At 47.5% G+C, this 22,493-nt stretch overlaps 1 protein-coding gene across 2 annotated transcripts in view; it reads right to left on the bottom strand.

Annotated features, from left to right (window-relative positions):
• The window catches only part of FCHSD2 (FCH and double SH3 domains 2), a 1,767,327-nt gene that overhangs the window by 344,129 nt on the left and 1,400,705 nt on the right, over nt 1-22,493 (bottom strand). For both annotated transcript variants that reach the window (XM_069640094.1, XM_069640093.1), the window contains exon 11: nt 9,148-9,264. In XM_069640094.1, coding sequence (XP_069496195.1) covers nt 9,148-9,264 — 117 coding nt within the window. The remainder of the gene's footprint in view (nt 1-9,147; nt 9,265-22,493) is intronic.

The raw sequence follows: 22,493 nt of genomic DNA on the forward strand, positions 1-22,493 counted from the left end.
GACCCCATGCTGGAGAACCTTGGTTACTTCAATACCTGTCATGATGCCTACCCCCAGGCATCCGGACCAAGCCCATCAGCCCCGGGAGCAGGCATCTAGACATTTAGTAAAACCTCAGCAGCCCCAGCTAGGGGCTATCTGGGTTCAGTCCTGGCGCCTTAGGCGCCAGGCTCATAGTAGAAATCAGTTCTGGCGCCAGGCTCATAGTCATTACTTACCTCAGGCAGACCATGCTGCAAATGACTCCAATCCAACATGAAGCCTGAAAGGGACTATTTTTCTACAGGGACTATTTTTTACTCGGGTGTGGTTCTAGGGACTTCTTACCTGGGACTACTTTCGAGGCTATTTAAACCACGCCCGACCAGCAACACACGCTTTGCGTTATTCTGCATCCAGCAGCGTAACGCTCACCGTGCCTGCAGCCTGCATCCAGTCTTCTGCCACACCCGCCTCGAATCCAGAGCTCCTAAAACAAAGAGGAAAGAAAGGGACAAGATTAGAAAACAAACTTATTTCTATTCCACACCTGATTCTGGATCCATCTCGTCTCCGGACCTGTAAAGAACATCATTTCTGCACGCGCCGCACCTCCAGCCACAGCGACGCGCCATACTCACCAGTCTTCACAGCATCCTTCGGGTCGGCGCTGCCTCCATCATTTCTTCGCCGAACTTTCGGCACCTAGGAGACAAAAGAAAACCACAAGGTGAGCCGAGGGAACCAACAAATATAATTCTTACCACCATAGACTTACCTGATTTGCCACCGGAGGCATCCTTTTGTGACTCTCCATATTTTCACGTGCCGCATCTGTAAAGAGAGACCAAACAACACGTTTTCCACGTGCAACATTTACCGGACAGCGCCGGGTAATACAGACTCTTACCTGAGCGCCACCAGCTGCCACAAGAGCATCTTTTCACGAGCCAGCAGCAAGACAAGAAAGGAAGGGGGGAACAAGAGCGAACATCAGACATATTGAACTCTATGAACTTAATACTTACTAGTCCTCACCAGGAACCTCAGAGTCAATACTCTCCGGAACTCTCCCGAGCCTTCAAACCAGTGAAGTAACTGGAATCGACGCGCCCCTGCAAATCCATGCAGGATGGAGAGCTCATCTTTCAAGAATATAAGGAGAATATTTCTACGGGTTAAGCAGACAAGATTAGGAGGGCAGATCCAGTCAGTCATCGCTGCACTACGCATCACGTGGGTGGAGACCGCAGCTGTCCGGGTCCGACCGACGCCCCTGTGGGAGCCAGGTGAGCGTAACAATACCCCACTGCATGCTCTCCATTTATGGAAATCCAGACGTCTCCACCATATCTACTGCAATGCTTCCTTTAAAACATCCTGCCCCAGCAATGTCATCAAGTTAATGCAAAGTGCACAAAAGGACAATCTGGGGAGGGAGGCCTACCAGGGGTTTTAGAAGAACCAGTCCTCCCCCATTGGCAGGTATGAGAGTTGGGAAAAAGTCCAAGTTCCTGTCCATTATAACTGAATAATGTGAGTACAACTGTTTCTTGACCCATACCGGTATAGCAGAATGCTGCCCAGTTTCTTTCAGTTTCTTCGGCCGTGGAGGAGGGATTCAGCAATTGAAACAGGAGCGAGGCAGCAAGGGCTAGCGAAGAAATGAACACATCAAACCAGTAATCTGTGCCCTACATGACACAGACTCTGAATTAATCTTGCTTTCAGCAAGACCGTGGAGCGGTGCACATATCAAGCCAGCACTAAAGACACTCCATACAACACAAACTGCAGCATTATTCCTACCATCAGCAGGTACGTGGACTAGTCTCCATATAAAACTCGCACTAGGGATGCTCCATTCAGCCCTGATATGCAATAAAACTGACTGTATTCTGAGCGGGCTGCCATTCCCAAATACCTGTGGACCATCACAAAAAAAGCGGCTTAATGCCCATTATACATTTGCTTATCTGTAACCCTGCCCGTGGTGAGAAGAAAGTCAGCAGTTGGTCTGGGGAACCAGCTAAGGAAGAGAACCAATAGAGGAGGAAGGGGACGAATAAAAAGGGGTGCATGAAACAGGAAGGACTGGGTTGTTTGCATCATGTCACAGGAGTAGGAGGAAGACCAAAAGACGAAGAGAAGTAAGTAGGGTTCATAGGAGCGTGAACCAGGATAGCTAAACGCCGGTGCAAGGTGAGGTATTGGATGGTACGAGAAAGTAGTACTTGGGTATAAGTGTGAATGCAAGGTGAGTCAGACTATCAGAGAGAGTGTAAAAGGTGAATCAGAATGAATGGGAAGGTTTCTGAGAGAGTGAAAGGAGGTTGACTGTAAGAGAAGGCTTGAGTGTCGTGTAGTAGTAGTGTGAAGAGGGTACAGCAGTAGTGGGGAAAGTAGCAGCATAGAGAGGGAGTGTAACAACGTGGAGAGTTGTAGCGTGGAGAGAGGGTAGAGTAGTACCGTTGAGAGGAGAGAATTGTAGCAGAGAGGAGAGTAGGAGTAAGAAAGAGAACATCGGGTGAGAGACGAAGGAGAGTGGGAGGACGAAAGGGTGGAGTGAAAGGATTGTAAATCAGGGCAAGGAGTACAAGGGCATGTCAAGCAAGGACCATTTGTAACAGGTGTTATCGTAAGGCACCTTTTCCAGCATTATCAGTGTGGGATATAGGTTAAGGTTCACCTACATTGCTCCCAGAGGAAGAGGGAGAGAAAGAAAGGGTCAGGAAGAGGGAGAGAGTGAGGAAGAGAGGGAGAGAGTGAGGAAGCGGGGGAGAGGGTGAGGAAGAGGTGAGAGAAAGAGGAAAAGAGGGGGCGATAGAATGGGAGAGGGAAGCAGAGAGAGGGAAGGAAAGAGGGAGACATTGACAGAGGGACCCCTTAGGCCATCCTGACCAGCCAATCAGTTGTCAGATAGTAAGGCTTACCAATCTCTACTGACTATTCTGGGGTTTAGGGACACCTTGGCTAGGAAGTGAACTGTCACAGTAAGACGAGAGAGAAAGCGAGATGGCCCCAAATTTCTCATTTATTTCAATACAAACCCAGGCACGGTCTCCACAAGTTGGTGTGTTCTTGAGGCCATCTGCGACAATGAGCACATCTTTAAAATGTTATTCTTTTGGAGAAAATAACAGACTTCTATGATCAAGCAGATTACAGATACTAGCACATATTGCTATGACGACGGATGTGGAAGTACAACTAAGTGAGAGGCATGGGAACAGGGTCAGTAAGGTGGGGGAATTTCCTGTCCAGTGAGATGAGGGACAAGGGGGGAGGAGAGAAGGATGGGAGGAAGCCTTTGCTAGGTAGGTACTGTGACAAATCGAGCAAATTCATGTCTTCACCCCAAGGGTGAGCCCCCCCACCCTCTGTGAGGCTAGGGAGGTGACCCCGCTCTGTAACATCGTCCCTATGGTGGAGGCAAGTTGGACCTTAGGGGACAAGGACTCACGTTCCTGTGAGGAACTCCCAAAACCATTACAGATAATGGCATACATGAGACTCTCTAAAATACCAAGGACTTACAAGTCCCAAGACTTGGGGGGAGAAAATGTCAATCTATACCATTACCAAGAAGTATGGTTTAAGATACTTACCTGTAACTATAATGCATGGGTCTGACATGGATTCCCATGCTCTTAAGAAACATCTTTGTAGAAGAACAACACCATAAATGCTTATACTAAATGCATCCGGACCATGATGAGGAGGGATGCGAGGTATGCCGTGGTTTCTCAAAGAAAACCAAAAAAGACAGATACAGCAGACTGTCGGCTTGGCTCAAGTTGAGCAAGGCCTCTGACGCAGCTTCGGGGCAGGGTCAAGCTTCATGCAGGACCGGCCGGTCAGAGCAGCATTCTCCCTCTGGGAGAGCAGCGTTCTCCCTCTGGGAGGAGGTTGAGATACTTTCAGGATGCCCTGCTTGCGGGGGTCCAAGAGAAGACCAATCTATACGATGGTAGTTCTGTTGGGTTCACGGCTGATGCTGGTCCTGATTGGGACAAAAGGTGTTTGCCATCACCTTCATCCTCCACGGTGAGCCTGCCAACGATTTTCAAAGAGAAAGTCTCCAACCCCATCCAAACTCTTCGTGTGTCATTGGATAATCTGATGCGGGAAAAGTCCAGGGAGGACTCTAAATTAGCTAAGGCGTCACACCAGGCCAAGTCAACAGAGTCGACAATAGCACCGTTGACTAAGGCAACCCCAAGCACTTTGTTGTCTAAGTCAACAACGTCCACTGTGGTTCTGAAAGAGAGCAGATCAAGAAAACAAGTGGCGGCCACTTCACAGGTATCCTTGCTCCCAAGGTGAGATACAGCTGCGGAAGCAGCGGCGAAGGAAGCGGGACCAGGGAAAGACCAGGCAGCTCCTTCGACCCAGCAACCTCCTGAGAGGGAGAGGGAAACAGTTCCACCTGTTGAGCCTCCCAGGTATACAGTATAATTGTTTATGGTGTTGATCTTCCACAAAGACGTTTCTTATGAGCATGTGAATCCATGCCAGACCCCATACTGGAGAAGAGAATGTGTCGCATTAAGTACAAGTCTCCAATCAACAGAGACAAGTATGTTGAATAACGAGTACATGCCGAACCGCGTGGAGAGAGAGGAACACATACGCAGGAGAATGAGGCCGCCTTCCTGCGCAACACCTGAAGGTGGCGGAGCAGAAGCGAGCTGCAAAGCCTGCAACATTCAAGCGTGCGCTGCACTGAAGGGGGAGATGCCAGAGACACAGCGTATCCCAGATGCAAGAATCAGAAAGGGTTGGAGCACAAAACGAGGTGGTAGAGTGACTACGCCCCAGTACACGTAAAGAAAAGGTGAATACAAAACTGATAAATTTAAATTGCTTTTATGTAAGAAAGAGAATTGTTGAAGTCCCTGAGAGGGAGAGAACGCAACCTTGGATATCACTATCCTGGGAAAAGGAGAAAGTACCAAAGCCTTCAACACAGAATGAAGGGAACATCGGAGAAAGAGAATATTATAAAAGTACAGAGAAACCTTTAGGAACAATATTAATGTAAGACAGAAGCTCATAGAAGTCCCTGAGAGGGACAACGAGAGCATTTTGATTTCAATACCCTGTGAAAAGGAAAAGTAAAGAAGCTATTTAAGACAGGAAGAAAGGAACCTAAGAAAAAGAGTCTTATAAATTGAGGGGATATGAATCTCTGCTGGTGGATGCTGCAGGCCTCAAAGTGGGTCCAGACTACCTAGAATTAAGACCCTCAGAGGGTTATAAATAATATCTGGACCTGATCTACCCAGCATTTGAAAAGGCCTTGTATCTGCGCTTCAGATTGGGAACCCTTCCACTGGCTGTTGTCAAGCAAAAGTGGCTACTGACAACAGGAGCACCTGCCCAATATGTAGGAAGGGCGAGGAGACTCTTATGCATTTCCTGCTATACTGCAGTGGCTCCATTGTCCTTAGAAACATGTACTTGACTCCAGTATGGAGAGCTGCTAATATCCGGCAGACCACAAGTGCAGTGAGATTTTTGGGCAAGTGCCTGGACATGCATGTTGTCAGATTGGCAGATCATAACATAGATAGGGTGTGGATTTTAAGAGCTAAGTCAGCAAGATGCAAATATGGCAGTTTAAGTCAGGCTGCGAGTAGTTGGCTCTCCTCAGACTTTGTTTTACTTCTTTCTATGAAAACAGACTATCGAACTTTTAGAATTGTGCCGTCAAAACATTTTTTGCTGTTATCGTATTGTACTTTATTGACATTTTAATTCTGACTACACGGATGCATGGACGTTAATTGTATTTTTTTTTATTCCTTGTCTATTTCACTGTCCTATGTTCCTTTTTTTTAATTAGCATGTGCTTTTTTGGTTGATTAACCAAAATAAAAATGAAATGAATTAACGAATGAGTAGATTGAAGCTCAGAGAGACAGCCAAAGTAAACAATATACAAGATCGAGCATATCAGAGGAAGGTGAACCACAATTGTCTAGATAGCCAGAACTACAGAAGGAAGTGTATGTTTTCAGGTTGTTCTCACTTCTCTAAAAAGGATCAAAGAAAGTATAACAGGTTAAGAAAGATATTCTTCAGGAGGAAAGAAAGGATAACAATCTCAAAAGAACTGATACAGCAAGTAACTAGAGACTATCTAAAGATGAACTTTTAACAGGAAATTCAAAGACTGATACAAGAAGTACCCTTAGGAGAAGGGAGCCATTCTCTATCTTAGTTTATTTAAAATAGTGGTAGGGCCAGTTAGATTCGTTTTTGACAGCTGACTTATTAATTTGAACATTCACTGATGCATGACGAGCAACCTAGTTAGATATATATCCCTTAGCGATAGGGAAAGTTAGACCTTATTCTTAATCTTTAATAAATACATTTGCAACATGTCCTCAGAGTGTCCGTTATATTATGTTAACCGTATTTATAAAGCACATTTTCACCCGAGGGCAACACAGTGCTAAGAGAAGCGACTGACGGTGGAAGCTAGCAGAAGAATTTCAGAACAGGTGAGTTTTTAGGTGACAACAGAAAAGTAGATGGTTGTTAATGGCACAGAAGGAGCTTGATCCAGAGTGCGCTGGCGGCAACAGAAAAGGCGCGGCCGACAATCCTAGTATGAGGGAACCTAGGGACCTGAATCAAAAAAATCAGAGGCGAAGAGAAGAGCTCTGGTACATATATAGCGACACAGAACGTCTTCTGCAGAAACTCAGCACCATGACCATAAATAGCATGAACAACAATGCAAAGGGACTTGATTCAATGCAGCACACATCAGTAGGCCAAAAGAGGCTACGTTAAGTGGAAGAGATATGGTCCTGAACAGAAATACCTGGAACTGGTCTTGCATCAGTATTCTTTCATATTTGGAGACGATGGAGCATGTACGCAGGGTGGGACAAGAAAAGAGCGTTGCAATAGTCTAAGCTTCCAAAAATCAAATCTGCCACCATAGGAGCACGCAGATGGGAGGGTAAGAATGGAAGAATTTCTGCAAAATGTAAAGCTTGAAATGGCCTCCTAGACAGACAAAACTCACTTGCGCATCCATAGATAAGGTGGCTGAGATCTTAAATCCATGGTCCTTGACTACGTCAACAGGTGTAGGAAAAGGGCTTAAAGGGGATTGCCAACAATCAGGTGTCCAGAGGGAGGAAATCAAAGGAGCATCAACTACTAGAACCTCTGTTTTGTCGCCATTCATTTAAAGCCAATTCAGACTCATCCAGTCTCCAACAGCTGTCAGACAATTTCTAAGATTGACTGAGGCTTCAGAAAGGGCAAGATTGAAAGGCACCACAATATAGATATCCGCGTAGATGTAACAACGGAAACCAAAGGGCTGACTGAGTTTAGCCAACGGCTGGATGCAGACATTAAAAAGAATAGCAGATAGGGCAGAGCCCTGGGGAACCCCACACGTGATAGATACTGAGTGAGACCTGAAAGGGGGCAGACACAGCGAATGGGTATGATCAGCTAGAAGCAAATGGAGCCAGGCCACCACAGAGCCGGCGATTCCTGCAGCTGCTAATCTGTCCAGCAGGATGGTACGATCAATGGTATTGAATGCAGCCCATAGATAGAGTAAAATCAGTGCACCAATACCACCTTGATCAGCAAGCAAAGCAGTGTCATTCATAACCAAAATCAGTACTGTCTCTGTGCGCCTACCAGGGCGAAACACATACTGAAGGTGTTGGAGAAAAAAAATGGATTCTTTAAATAAAAGAAGAAAGCAAAGCAGTGACTAAAGAGTAAGTGTCTTCATCAAGAAGGGAAGGAGAGAGATAGGTTGATAGTTAGCCAAAAGAACGGGATCCAGAGAAGATGTTTTTAGAAGGGGGATAACCAAAGGGTGCTTCAAAACAGGAGGAATGTGACCAGTGGCAAGTGATTGATTCACTGCCACAGTAAGCAATGGCACAATTTCAGGAATTACTTTTAAAACAGAAAGAGGAATAGGATCTAGAGGAGATGCTGACCTGAGCGTGACAGTAGCTTGAATAATGTCATTAGAACCAAAATAAGGGAAAGAGGACCAAGAACGAGTCACTGTAGTGATCAAAGACAAATTAGAGTTATAGAAATGTTCAGGAGTGGTTGTCAGACTGGATATTTTTACAGAATTGTGTTGATCTTACAATTTAAGAAAGCAGAGTGAGAATTACAACGCTCCTGAGACAGAGGCACAGAAGGGGAGAGAAGGATCTAATAGAAAAAGTCTGGACAGTTTTTAATAGCTCCTTAGAATGGTTCACAGCAAGTTCAACTTGGCCTGTAAAATAGTTACTTTTGGCTTCAGCAAATGGCCTGATGATAAACCTGTGTGGCTTGTTCAAATGTCAATTGAGTCAACGAGCAATAGCTAGACCGTCACCACCTTTTCGCCTGCAGGCAGCATAGGCAGAGCTCAGCTAGATGAGAGGAGAACCAGGGTTCAGAAAGACGAGCTCAGGGTTTAGATGGCTGAAGTGGGGCCAGGTGGTCAGCTACTGTAGCAAGTGCCTGAGAAAATTATGGCATATCAATAAGGTCGGAGATGCATGCAGTTTTGATCTCTTCAGAGATCATACAGGTATCAGTAGCATGCCACCTAAGTCTATGAGGACGAGGCAGAACATGAACCACAGAAGGGGACAGAGGGAAATTACAAATGGTAAAACCATGTGGTCAGTCAAGGGGAGAAAACCCTTTCATCAATGATACATGGGGGAAAAATCTAATCTAAAGTACTGCCCAAGTTGTGAGTGGGACTAGTTGGTTGAAATGAAGATCGCACATGGCAGACAAAAAGCTGTCAAGCAACATGGTTGGGGCAGTTGCAATGAATGCAAATTAAAGTCGCCCAGACAAAATCACACCTGTCTGTGTCCTTCATCTGACCCGCCACAGTACTATAAATTCAAGTGGCATTTCTTTGTTGCTATCCAGTGCCAGAGGCGTTGCTAAGGGGGGGGCTTAGGGAGCTATAGCCCCGTGTCTTTTGGTTGTAGCCCCGTATTGAAGCTCAGGTGTTACAACCAAAAAAGCTAGCTAGCCCCAGTCCTGACAGTCCCAAAATTAGCAAAGCCCCTGATCTTTTCCAGACCTAGCAACACCCCTGTCCAGTGCACATAATTTTACTAGATTTGTTGGAGGCCCGAAAACGGATTAACCTACCCGTTGACTGTGGATGATGTTTTTGTGTTCCCGTGCAACTCTGGTCGCCCATTTGCGGGCCTCCTTATTAAGACTGTGCTCCTCTGTGGTCCCAGTTTCAGATTCGAGTTGCCGGCTCTACCAAAAAAAAGAAAAACAACAAGATGAAATAAGCGAAAAGTACTTTGTAGCTATCTGATTTGTCTTTTCTTGGTAGATCTTGCAAGCAGTTTGCCATTATATGAATCCACTTTCAGGGTCTCATTCATTTTATTAACGGATCACTCTGTAACATTGGGCTAATATTCGTTTTAAGAATGCTACAACTGCCACAACAAAACAGGGGCCTAGGAATGATCACTTAGAAATCGCAATAACACAATAAAACATAATATTCAGTTGGAATAACATGCACACCGTCAACCTGTAAAACTTTAGAAAATGGTTTGTAGAAATTGTACTATAGCTTAGTTGACACTGCAACAACTCTTCCGCTTTCTATTATAATAGGGTTCAGAATGCCACCAATATTGCCCCAAAGTTGGAATCTACAGCCAGAATCACTGCAGGCACAGAAAACAACACAAAGAAATTAAATTGTTTCTAGAGGTTGACAGTGCACACGTGAATTTTCAGTTCAACAACAGGAGTATCATATTTATTTATTTAAGCTTTTGTACCGCGCCGCATGCCGGGTGCACAAAACCAACATTATCAGGGTGAAAGCATGTAATGCGTTCAAGGATCAGAAAGTAAAGTGAGCACATCTCAAATGTGCTTTGTTGAAACCAAGATTCTCAGATCGATCATGTTCTACAATAACAAGTGATATTTACAGCAGGACACTGGAGTCCCTTATGCCACACTACCTGCCACCTCCATATTCTCCTCTATAAACAAATAAAAACAATAAAGATAGTTTAAAAATAATTACCCTCTAAGCCTCGATGGAATGTGAGCTAAGCCACCTGTTTAATGATGCTCTGTCTGAAACATTATGTTTCATGGAATCATGGAATGGCAGTGCTGGACGTGACCCTCACTAACAATCGGTTTTCAGGTGATGACGTAGTGCAGGAATCCAATGTACTTCTATCTATGGCAAGGTTTTTGTTGAAGCCAGCCATATCAAATAGGTAGGATTTCCCAGTAATATAAAGTTTCCCAATGCAAGTTTACTTCTAGTTTCAAATCATTACATAATATAAAACAGGTGTATGTATAGAGTGTACTTGCACACCGAGAGGAGTATCTCAATGCTGGTCAGACACTTTAAAAACATTCTATTCTTTTGTAAGCACTGTCCATCGGATGTTTGTATGATGATATGATAAGTTATTTTTTTATAATGTGCTTAATACGCAGCGGTTTCTAAGCACTGACCTGCGGATCGAACCTGTGGTGCTCCGTGTCGTCTTGCTTCCAAGGAGAGCACATTGCCCCTGAGCTATCCTCCAGAGTACACTTTTTTACCAATCCTGAACCCGATTTGGAAAAGACAAGGCCAGATGACATGACATACATTGATGACTGCATCTGTGAGATTCCAGTGGCTGCTTTTCACTCCATACAGGATCTTTTTGTTCACATAAAGCGAAGAGATACCAGATATGTGATTAGGTGAAAGTTACCCAGAACAGTGCTGTCTGTACTGTTTGCTCGTCAACTTCACCTTTTCTTAAGCAGCCCATATGCCCTGTGTTTTTCTCATGTCTACGTCTGCACATTTTCAGTATAGCTGGAGATAATTGAAACGATAAATGGAATCTATAGTAAGCCTAACCCACATAGATTTGAAAACTCAAGTGGGCTGTTATCGTGTCGCGCTACCTCCCAATTTCTAATTAGAACAGAAAATCTTTAAATGACCAAATTTCAAAGGTATAGCATGGTTGAGATCAATGACCTTAGCCCTAGGTCATATGTGAAAAAAGTTATACCAATGCTCCTTAACTCCCAAATGTAATTGAATGGAGGAAAGGGGACTAAGGACTAAGAGTAGGTTAGTCACTACGGTGAGTAACTTCTAATTACTCTTACGTCCCGTCCCCTTTCCTCCATACTGCAGGGGCGATTACAACTGAGTGTAGCTCCAGGGTGGAGAGGAGACCCTCCTTAAGCAAACAGGTTTCTAAGAACCGCCTGTCTGAAGGCCGCGTCTGATCTAGAACCAGCGTCCAAACAGTAGTGCATGCAGAAAGCCGTAGGGGTGGCCCATGTGGCCGCCCTGCTTACGACTTGCCAAGGGACATGCATGCTGCTGGAATGCAATGGCCGTTGCCTTGGCCCTGACCGCGTGGGCGTTCATGTTGGCCGTAAGTGGCTTATGGTGTCCCGGGTAAGCTTCTTTGATGGCCGAGACCATCCAACGGGCTATGGAGGCCTTATATCCCGGTCTTGCTCCGCCGGAGGTGACGAAAAGTGCAAACGTGCATCCAACTTGCGGAAGTCCTTGGTCCTGTCCAAGTAGAATTTCAGGGCACGCCTGACATCCAGGCTATGTAGAACTCTCTGTGCCTCGTCTTTGGGCTCAGCAAAAAACGTAGGCAGCACTATTTATTCATTTAGATGGAACGCGGAAGGCACCTTAGGTAGGAATGCTGGGTGTGTCCGCAGGACTACTTTATCTCTGTGAAATGTAGTGTAGGGCTCTGAGGCGACCAGTGCCTGGATTTCGCTTATCCTGCGAGCCGAGGAGAGGCCGACTAGCAAGGCCATCTTAATGGTGACCAGCCTGATGTCCGCGGACGCTATTGGCACAAATGGTTTGTGCGTCAAGGCACCCAACACTATGTTGAGGTCCCACACAGGGTTTGGCCTCTTGATGGGCGGGTAGAGTCTGGCAGGTCCCGTTAGATGCTTCTTGACAATGGGGTTGGAAGAGGAGAAGACCTCCTCCTCTGAGTTTCTGCAGGCCCCAATGGCTGCCAAGTAAGTGCGGCAGGTGTCCACCTGGACGTCAGAGTGGCCGGTGTGCGACGTGAAGGAGAGCACGTCGTCCAATATACATGCAAGGGGGTTGACATCCTTAGGAGTCTGCCCAGTGGCAGAACCTGGTCAACTTGCTCTTATACTTGGCCCTTGTAGTTTTGCTTCTAGCGCCCTGTATGATTTCTAGGTTAGCCTGAGACCGGCTGAGGTGTCCTAGTGTGACTTGCTCAGGAACCACGCTGTGAGGGCTAGTTTCTGTGGCGCGGGGTGGATGACCCTGCCCCCCTGCTGCGCCAGAATATGTGCTGGGCCCGTCGGAAGGCGAATGGTAGGTCTCTCCGAGAGGCTGAGCAGCTCCGAGAACCATGGCCTGGCTGGCCACCATAGAGCTATCAGAATGATGCTGAGCTGGCGAGACTCCTTGATCTTGCATATCACCCTGTGTATCAGCGGCATTGGCGGGAAGGCGTATGCTGTCATGCTATTCCACTGAATCTGAAAGGCATCGCCCAGGGAGCCGGGGCCCTGCCCTTGCCAGGAGGCGAACTGCTGGCACTTCCTGTTGTGCCAGGAGGAGGCAAAGAGGTTCGGCCCGGGGGTGTCCCCATCTGCTGAAGATCTCCTGCAGAACCAGGTCGTTTAGCTGGCACTCGTAATTGTCCGCTACCAGTCTTCTGAGCCTGTCTGCCTCCAGGTTGGATTCCCCCAGAAGGTGGACGGCCCTGAGGTAGATGTTGTTCTCCAGGGCCCATTCCGACATGCTGACTGCCAAAAAAGTGGAGGGGACCTGGTGCCTCCCTGCTTGTTGACATAGAACATGCTGGTCGAGTTGTCTGTCTGAATGAGGACGACCTTGCCCTCGATAATCGGAATAAGGCTCTGCGCCAGCCAGATAGCCTTCAGTTCCAGCCAATTGATGTGGTACGTCTGCTCCTGCCAGGTCCGGGTCCTGATCATCTCCACCTGAGAACCCCATTCCTGGTTCCATGATGCCGCGAAGTGCAGCTGTATCCTCCTCATCCTGAGTCTCGTGTGGGGGACGGCCAATAGGACCGCTGCCATGAGACCCTGAAGGTGTTGGTATCACCAGGCAGATGTCACTTCTCTGCTGAGGAAGTGCATAGTGACCCTCTTGTTGGCCGTGATCTTGTCCTCCATGGGCAAAACTCTCTCTGAGCCTGTGTCCCAGATTGTGAAGTCTGTTCATCAGGGTGTGAGAGGTGCGGTGCACCGCTTCCGGAGATGATGCCCTGACAAGCCAGTCGTCGAGGTACGGATAGGTGTGGTGCCCCTGAGCCCTGAGGAGGGCTGTATTCATTAGTCTGGTAAAAGACCCTGGGACCAAGATGATGTCAAGGGGAAGCACCTTGTATTGGAAATGAAAGCCCATGATCCTGAATCGTAGAAAAGAACGATGAGGCTGCCTAATCGGGACGTGTAAGTAAGCGTCGCACAGATCCTGGGAGCACATCCAGTCTCCCCTGCACAATGTCTCCGCTAACAAAGCTGGCGTAACCATCTTGAATTTTTGTAGAGGTAGGGAGAAGTTGAGGGTAGAAAGGTCCAGCACAACTCTCAGGCCCGCCTGGTTCTTTTTCTGAATGGCGAAAATCCTGGAGTAAAAGCCCAAGCCTTGCTGCGAGGCTGGGACTGCCTGTCTCTCGACGATCGACCAGATCTGTGCCAAAAGAGTTGCTGTCCCAACCTGTGGGAGTGGAGGGGGAGGAGAGGCTGGAATGGGTAGGCAGTACCCCGTGGATACTACGTAGAGGATCCAGGGGTCCGCAAAATTCTGGTGCCAGAACTGTGCATGGAGAGCAAGCCTGCCTGACAAAATGGATGACGTTTCACAAGAAAATGGGTCAATTCCTTTATCTCTACACCAACTGCAAAATTTGTTCCAGCGGCAACGGTATAGAGTTTTAGGTGCTGGCCTTCTGGCCGAAAGCAACATCTCCATGATGTCTTCTGGAAGGTCCCAATATTTGTACCTCAACCTCTCAAAAATCATGCGTGGACTTTGAGGGTCCTGATCTCTGGATCAAGAATACGATCTCCCTCTTGCGAGGGGGAATTCTCTCTTTGGGGAAGACTAATTGGAGGGCAGATGGACATTTCCAGAAGTTCAGAGTACCACACCTTCCTGGCCCAGTCCGGGGCAATCAGGATCATGGATTTCCTCAACTTCCTTAGAAGATGAGCAATGACGGAGATCGGTGGAAACGCATACAGAAGTGCAAATTCCGAGTCCACTACGAACGCGTCCCCTAGAGCTCCTCTGAAGAAATTCCATGGAGCAGAACAGGATGCACACAGATGGGTTCCCCGAAGGGCAAAGATCTCTTGAAGGACTTCCTGAGCCTGCTCCTACTCGTGGGAGGCAGTTGTCTGCCTGCTCAGAGCATATGCCGCCATGTTTTCCTCTCCGGCCCGATGAACTGCCGACATAGAGATTCCTTCTTGCAGTGCCCAAAACCAGAGCTGCATCACCTCTCTGCACAGTGGTAGTGACCCTACACCCCCTCTCTTGTTGAGGTAATGCATGGCCACTGTGTTGTCAGTTATTACCAGAACACTTTTTCCCTGTACAGAGGGCAGAAACGCCATGAGAACGAGCAACCTCAGAAAATCAAAGGCAGGAAGATTTGGGGCACTCTGAAATTTGTTTACCATCTGCAAAATGTGGATGGCCCTTAACTCGGGTGCCGAAGCTTTCCCCAAGGAAGAGTCCAGGACTGCTCCAATGAATTGCAGCTTTTGGGAAGGTGTTATGTGGGACTTCTTGAAGATGAGGGAGAAGCCCAACCTGTGGAGAGAGTGGCAGGTGCCGTCCAGATTTTCGAGCCTGCTCGTGTCAAGGAGTTCCCCCCCTTCTCACCTGAGATCGATCTTTGCTGGATTTCTTGATCAATGCCTTCTTGCGTACTGCTCAAGTCTTGAATAAGGCTGCACGAGTCTCTTCCGACTCCAGCGTGCGTTCAAGTACCGGGATGCAGAGATCCAGCAATCCAGGAAATAACAGGGTGCGCAACTAGCACACGAGTTCAGGAATCAAGAAAGGAAGGAAAGGGACTAGAGTTGGGTTAGAGTGAAAGAAGCAAGGGAAACAATACCGCGAGCTACGGAGCACACGTCGGGTCGCTACTTCGCAATAGCATTGAGACGCGCGGGGCCGCGGGGGCGTGGCATATTTATGGAACGTACTACGTCTGCCGTGAAGGCTGGTGCGAGGCGTGTCACGTGATACGGCCATGTTGGAAGAAACAATGAATACAAGCCCCGCCGTGACAAGGACCAGGACGTCCAGAAGGGGCGCGTTCTGCGGGTCATGACAGCATGCCTCCTCCGAAAACCTGTTCCACCAGGTTTGCCCGGGTGTATAAGGTGAAATCCTCTGAGTAGTCGAGGGGCCTTGAGATTAGAAAGTGGTTCCCAGGTTCTTTCACTAGGAGGATATCCTTTCCATTCAACCAGGTATTGAAGCTGACCCCGTTTATACCTGGAGTCACATATTCGAGATATTTCATATTCCAATTGGTTGTCGACCAGTAGAGGAGGAGGTCGGTAGGATTACCGGGAGGAATGGTGGTGGGGTTTTAATAAGGATGTGTGGAATACTGGGTGAATTTTCTTCCAAGAGTCTGGTAGACTAATCCGGTATGAAACTGGATTGATAATTTCCTTGATGGGAAATGGACCATAGTACTGAGCGGCCAACTTGTTTGGCCGTAGATGCCGGGGTAGTAATTTCGAGGACAACCAGACTTGATCACCGATTGCATAAGGAGGACCTGGTCTCCTTTTTAAATCTGCATACGTCTTAGTCTGTGTTCTGGCCTTCTCTAAATTTTCTTTGGCCTCTTGGTGTACGTTGATGAGGGTTTCAATCCAGGAGTCGACAGTAGGTACTGGTGTAGGATGAGGGAGAACAGAGGGTAGAACTGATGGATGGAAACCTTGGCTACAATAAAAGGGGCTGGTCTTAATTGCTGAATGGTCAGAATTGTTGCAGGCGAATTCAGCCACGGGTATCAGGAGCGACCAGTCATCCTGAACCTTGATGGCAAAACATCGAAGATACTGTTCCAGGGTCTGATTAGCACGTTCTGTGGCCCCGTTGGCCTGGGGATGATAACCTGATGAGAGTGCGTGTTGGATTCCCAAAAGGCGACAGAGATGTTTCCAGAATTGAGAGACGTACTGAGGTCCTCGATCAGATATGATCTTGGAAGGGAGTCCATGTAAACGAAATATGTGTTCCAGGAAGATTCCAGCAAGTTCGGACGAGGATGGTAACTTACACAGGGGTGTAAAATGAGCCATATGAGTGAACAAATCTATGGTAACCATGATGGTCGTGTACCCTCGGGAAGCTGGTAATTCCACAATGAAGTCTGTAGCAATGAATTCCCATGGCCTTGTTGTCAGCGATGGTTGCATTAGAAGACCCTGCGGTCTCATGTTTGTTTTGACTGCAGACAGCACAAGCTTTGATGTACTGCTGTACGTCAATCTTCATTCCAGGCCACCAAAACTGTCTTTGTATAAGACGGAGGGTGTTGGTTATGCCACAATGTCCGGAGTGAAGGGTATCATGACAGAGGTTTATCATTCTTTGTTGTCATTTCTGTGAAGGAATGACCAGTGCATTGTCCTTGAATAAGTATCCTTCCTTAAGTCTTAGGTTCCATGGATTCTTCCTTGAAATATCCTTCCAGAGGTCAGAGGATTGGGTTTGTACTCGAACTTCTTCCAGAAGGTTGACTGCTTGAGCTACAAAGATCGTGTGGGGAAACATCTTAGGATAGGCCTTGTCTTCAGTAGTTACATAGTCAGGACGTCGAGATAAGGCATCCGCAATCATGTTTTGTGATCCGGGAACATGAGTGATTTGGAATTGGTATTGGGCAAAGTAGTAGGCCCAACTCGCCTGACGACTGTTCCTGCACTCCAATGATTGTTAGAATTTGAAGATTCCGATGGTCCAAGCGGACCTGAACTGGATATCTAGCACCTAGAAGTAGATGTTGCCATTCAGTGAAGGCCTGGCGGATGGCTAACCTTTCCTTTTCCAGGACGGAATAGTGTGTCTCACTGGGAGTCAGGGTTCGTGAGAGGTAAGCAATGGGGTGTTCCAGTTTATCCTCAAGTTCCTGTTTCAAGACCGCTCCTATGGCGTAGTTAGAGGCATCCGTTTCCACTAGGATGGGCGATTTATGTCTAGTTGGGCCAGGATGGGGCTTGCGTGAACTCTGTCTTCAATCGTTGGAATGCTTTGTCTTGCGGTGTAGACCAGATAAAGGGAGTGTCTTTCTTCAAGAGAGCAACAATCGGCTGGACGATCTCGGAAAAGGTAGAAATGAACTTCTGGTAGAAGTTGGCAAGCCCCAGGAAGAATTGAACTTGTTTCACGGACGTGGGAGCAGGCCATGCCAGTATGGCCTTTACCTTTGAAGGGTCCATACCAATTCCTTCTGGGCTAAGGATGAATCCCAGGTAGTGAACAGAAGTAACGTGAAACAAGCATTTTTTGGGTTTGGCTAAAAGTTTGTGTTCACGGAGTCGTTGCATTACTGCCTTTACATGCTCTTCATGCTTTAGATGATGCTTGGAAAAGATCAATATGTCATCCAGATAGACAATGACAAAAAGGAATAACATGCCAGAAAACACCCTATCCATAAAACGTTGAAAAACCGCGGGGGCATTAGCTAGTCCAAAGGGCATGACTAGATATTCATAGTGACCAAAGGGTGTTCTAAAGGCTGTTTTCCATTCGTCTCCTTCCCAAACACAGATCAAATGATAGGCACCCCGGAGATCCAACTTCGTGAATACTACAGCGCCTCTCACAGCTTCCAGGATATCCGAGATCAGGGGTAGTGGGTACCGATCTTTGAGGGTGCATTGATTTAAGCCACGATAGTCGAGGCAAGGTCTGAGTTCCTTGGTGTTCTTCTTGGGAACAAAGAACAATGAAACACCCGCTGGAGATTTTGAGGGTCTTATGGTGCCATTTTCAATGTTGGTATCCAGGTATTCTCTGAGGGCCTTTTTCTCAGGTTCGGAAAGAATGAACATTCTGCCAAAATGAATCACTGCTGAGGGATCTGTATCTATGGCACAGTCTTCAGGTCTGTGAGGGGGTAAGGCCTGGACTATGGCAGTTGAAAATACATCAGCATATCCCTGATAGGCCTCTGGGACTTGTATGATATTAGAAACCATGAGTGGTGTTTTTCAGGTCTCTTGGTGGTTCTTTAGGGGGTGTCGAGGAGGGATCCAGGATTAGACAGTGGGACACACAAAACTCTGAGCCTAGGAATAGTGATCCTGCTGTCCAATTGATATACGGATTGTGCTTCTGTAACCAGGGCATACCCAATACCATGGGGTAATGGGCTGACTTAATGATGTCGTATGTAATCCGCTCTTGGTGATGCTTTATGGAAAGTTGGATCTCTTTTGTCTGCAGGCTTATGGGTCCTGAAGAGAGGGTCTTCCGTCGATTGCTTCCACCGGCTGCATGGTGCTTTGTGTCTCGTACAGAATGTGATGACTAACAACCCAGTCTTGATCAATGAAAATTCCCATTGCTCTGCAGTCCACCAAGGCCAGAATGGGATAGGTCTTATTCTTGGAGGGCGACAGGAAGGCTTGTAGTATCACCAAATTGTTTTGTCCAGGAGAGTTCAAGGATGGAATTGATGTGGAGCAAACATCTCTCTCCCAAAGCTCTGCTCCATCTAGGATCGGGAGCTGGCGTTTCCCGAACGCCGAGGAGGGGCAGAGGACACTCCCTAACCAGGTGTTTGTCTGAGGCACAATACATGCACAACCCCGTATGAATCCTTCTGATTCTTTCTTGCGGGGATATAGGTCCACGGAAGGCTCCTATCTGCATGGGTTCTGGTTCAGAGATTGAGCCTGGGTTTGTGTCCGCCTTGGTGGTACTCTCAAAGGACAGCTTCGGAGGATTAGCTTTGGATTTCTTTTTCTCTGCCTTCCTTTCCTGGCATTTTGCATGGCAAAGTCCATTAGTGCCTGGAATGAGTTTGGGCGAGCCACTCTGGCCAACTCATCCTTAATCTCCTCATTCAGTCCGCTCCTGAAAAGGGTAAAACTGTCATGATGCCTACCTCTAAGGAGCCAGGCCGGGCCCAGCAACCCCAGAGGCAGACATCATTTTCCCCAGGGAAGTCTCAGCGGGCCCAAGTCGGGGCCCTTTGGACTCAGTCCTGGCGCCTTAGGCGCCAGGCTCATAGCGGACCCCAGTCCTGGCGCCTTAAACGCCAGGCTCATAGAAGAGGATATGTGTTTAAGTGCTTGGGTGCACACTTACCTGATGCAGACCTTGCTGCTTCATCCAGGCCCTCTTGAGGCCTGAATGGGACTACTTAACCTGTAGGACTACTTCACCACCCGGGTGTGGTCGGGGAAGGATACATACCAGGAACTTCTTCCAAGGCTATTTAAACCCCACCCGAACAGCCACACATGCTTCGCGTTGTTCTGCACCTAGCAGCTGGACCCTCACTGTGTCAGCTCCTGCATCCTGACTTCAGCCACGCCTGCCAGCACCCTGGAACACCTGCAAGGGGAGAAAGGAAGAGAATAGGAGAAGAAAAGCCCTTACCTGCTAAATCTGCATCCCGGAGTCATTTCTCCAACGGCCCTGAAAAGGAAGACATCATTTTAAAGGCATTTCGTTTCGATCGCTGCAGCGCTGCATTTTACTCACCTTTGCAAGGCGCTTCCATCTTCAGCAGCGATCTTCCGGATTCAGCTACGCCCCGGCGCCTAGAGGAAAAAAGACAAGAACAAAGGTGAGAGGGAGAAAAGGAATAAGGAAAGCTCAGTTTCCTTTTAAGTCTTACCTGTTGGATTATTCCCACTGCATTTCGGGTCCTGCTGCTTCCTGGCATCTCCGGACCCCGGCCCCTATGGGGAAAAAAGACAAAGACATTGAATGAGCGAATGCAAAGACATTACCTGAGCGCTCATCCAGAACTGTTTCACTTCGGGTCGGCGCCATATCTCCGGCACTCCGAACCCCGGCCCCTAAGGGGAAAAAGACATAAGCATTAGCGCTTGCTGCAATTAGACAACGAACATTATTATTAAGCTTGAACTTTTGAACAGAACTTTTACAGCGCCTTACCTGAACAGTCAAGCTTACCTGAACTCCCATCAATCCTCAATCCAGTGAAGTAACTGGGTTTCAACGCGCCCCTGCATCAGAAGCAGGATGGAGAGCTCATCCTTCCAAACCCTAAGGTGAGGCTTCACGGGGAATCGTGGAGGAGTTATCGTGGAGGGTTGGAAGGGAGTGGGAGGTTTGAGCATTGTTCCACAGTTGGTAATACTCCCTTTTCACGCACAGGAGGGTATCCAACGAGCCAGGGAAGCCAGAATAGAGGGGCCCTTCCTGTCCATCTTCAGAGTTCTGCGCCTTCGACGCCGCGCCTCCGTGGGAACCAGGTGAGCGTTACAGAACGCGAAGCCTTACGACAATTTCCCACCTGGGCGCTATGGAGACTTCCGAGACAGATCAGCTGGCCCATCTTTTAGGGGAATTACGGGCAGAAGTGCACTCAGCCCGCCAGGAGACTAATGCTCTCAGAAGGGAACTAATCCTATCCAAGGAAAGAACCAATTATCTGGCCAAAAGGTTATTGCAGGGCCAGGCAGAGCACACTCCTTTACCTGTTTCCGGAGATATTTCTACAACAATGGGTTCGAATAACCCGGTACAAATCAATCTACCTGGACACATGCCTTTGGCCCCGCCGGAACGTTTTGCGGGGGATCCCAAGAAATATGCCGTTTTTATGAACCAATGCCGTTTACACTTTTTATGCAGGCCCGGGGCCTTCCCCAACGACCAGACCAAAGTAGCCTTTATACTATTTTACCTCAGTGGCTGTGCTGCCGATTGGTCTATTCCATTGGTAAATCAGGATGATCCCATTCTCCGGGATTTCCAGGGCTTCCAGGCCAGCATGGAAAGATTGTTCGCTCGACACTCGCAGGGACAGGCCCTTGACAACGAACTGCTATCCTTACGACAAGGTAATCAGGATCTTTTGTCCTATATCGCCACCTTTAATAGACTAGTTGTGGAAACCGGATGGCCTGAAAATAAAAGGATCACATTGTTTCATCGAGGCCTGCGCGGAGAGCTTAAAGATGTTATAGCTCAGATAGTAGATCCACCCCAGGCCTGCGCAGACTACATAGACTTAGTGGTTCAACTTGATCACAGACTTCAAAATAGAAAAGCAGATCGGCTCAAGTATGAAACCAGAGTACCTATCAAGACCCACGTTAACTCCAAGAGTACGGACGTTTCCGAACCTATGCAAATTGGCAGTGTTAAAGGACCATTAACGCAGAAGGAACGAGAGAGAAGGCGACAAATGCAACTTTGTCTGTATTGCGGAACTTCCGGTCACTTTCTTCAAAGTTGTCCAGTTAAACCACCCAAGAAGGTGGTTGGAGCCACTGATAACGAGTTATTGACACCTGGTTCGGGAAACGACCTAGACCGACAAGCGTAGGGGTCCGCTTGCCGAGCTTGAAAACAAACTCTTTGACCTCGCATTTTGTCATGCCAATGGTGCTTGTGAACCCAAAACAGCCTCAGCAGTTGCATGCTATAAAAGCATACATAGACAGTGGAGCTATTGGAAATTACACAGACCGTGAATTGGCTTCCAGGATTAAGCTTCCTCTCCGCCCGAAAGTAACCCAAGATGTAATTACTACAGTTGATGGAACCGAAATAGCCTCAGGGCCTGTAACACATTCCACAGTTGAAATCACTCTGGTGGGTCAGGACGGACATCGGGAAGCAATCGTGTTTGATGTGATCAAGGCCCCACAATTTCAAGTACTTCTTGGAATCCCTTGGTTAGAAACACATAATCCGAGAATAGACTGGCGAGCAAAGAAGATAACTTTTCCTGATTGTGAACCAACCTGTTACCCAAGGAATCCAGCTATGGGTCTAGCCTCTGTAACTTCCACCCCTGTACAGCTACCATCTGAATACCAAGAATTCCAAGACGTTTTTCAGAAAGAGCAGGCTAACACCTTACCTCCCCATCGATCTTACGATTGCCAAATCGACTTGGTACCCAATGCACAACTACCTTGTAGTAGGATTTATGCTCTTACTGAACCTGAGAACCTGCATTTGCGCCAGTATTTGGATCAATACCTGGCCAATGGTTTCATTCGCCCATCAAAGTCACCAGTCTCTTCCGCTTTGTTCTTCGTACCTAAAAAGGAAGGAGACCTTAGGGCCTGTATTGACTACCGCGCCCTAAATCAGATAACGATTAAGAATCGTTACCCTTTGCCCCTGATACCTGAGCTTATCGACCAAGTAAAAGATGCTCGTGTGTACACCAAGCTAGATCTCCGAGGAGCTT

Source organism: Ambystoma mexicanum, chromosome 7q (assembly GCF_040938575.1).
Source record: "Ambystoma mexicanum isolate Mex_15411 chromosome 7q, UKY_AmexF1_1, whole genome shotgun sequence".
NCBI lineage: Eukaryota > Metazoa > Chordata > Amphibia > Caudata > Ambystomatidae > Ambystoma > Ambystoma mexicanum.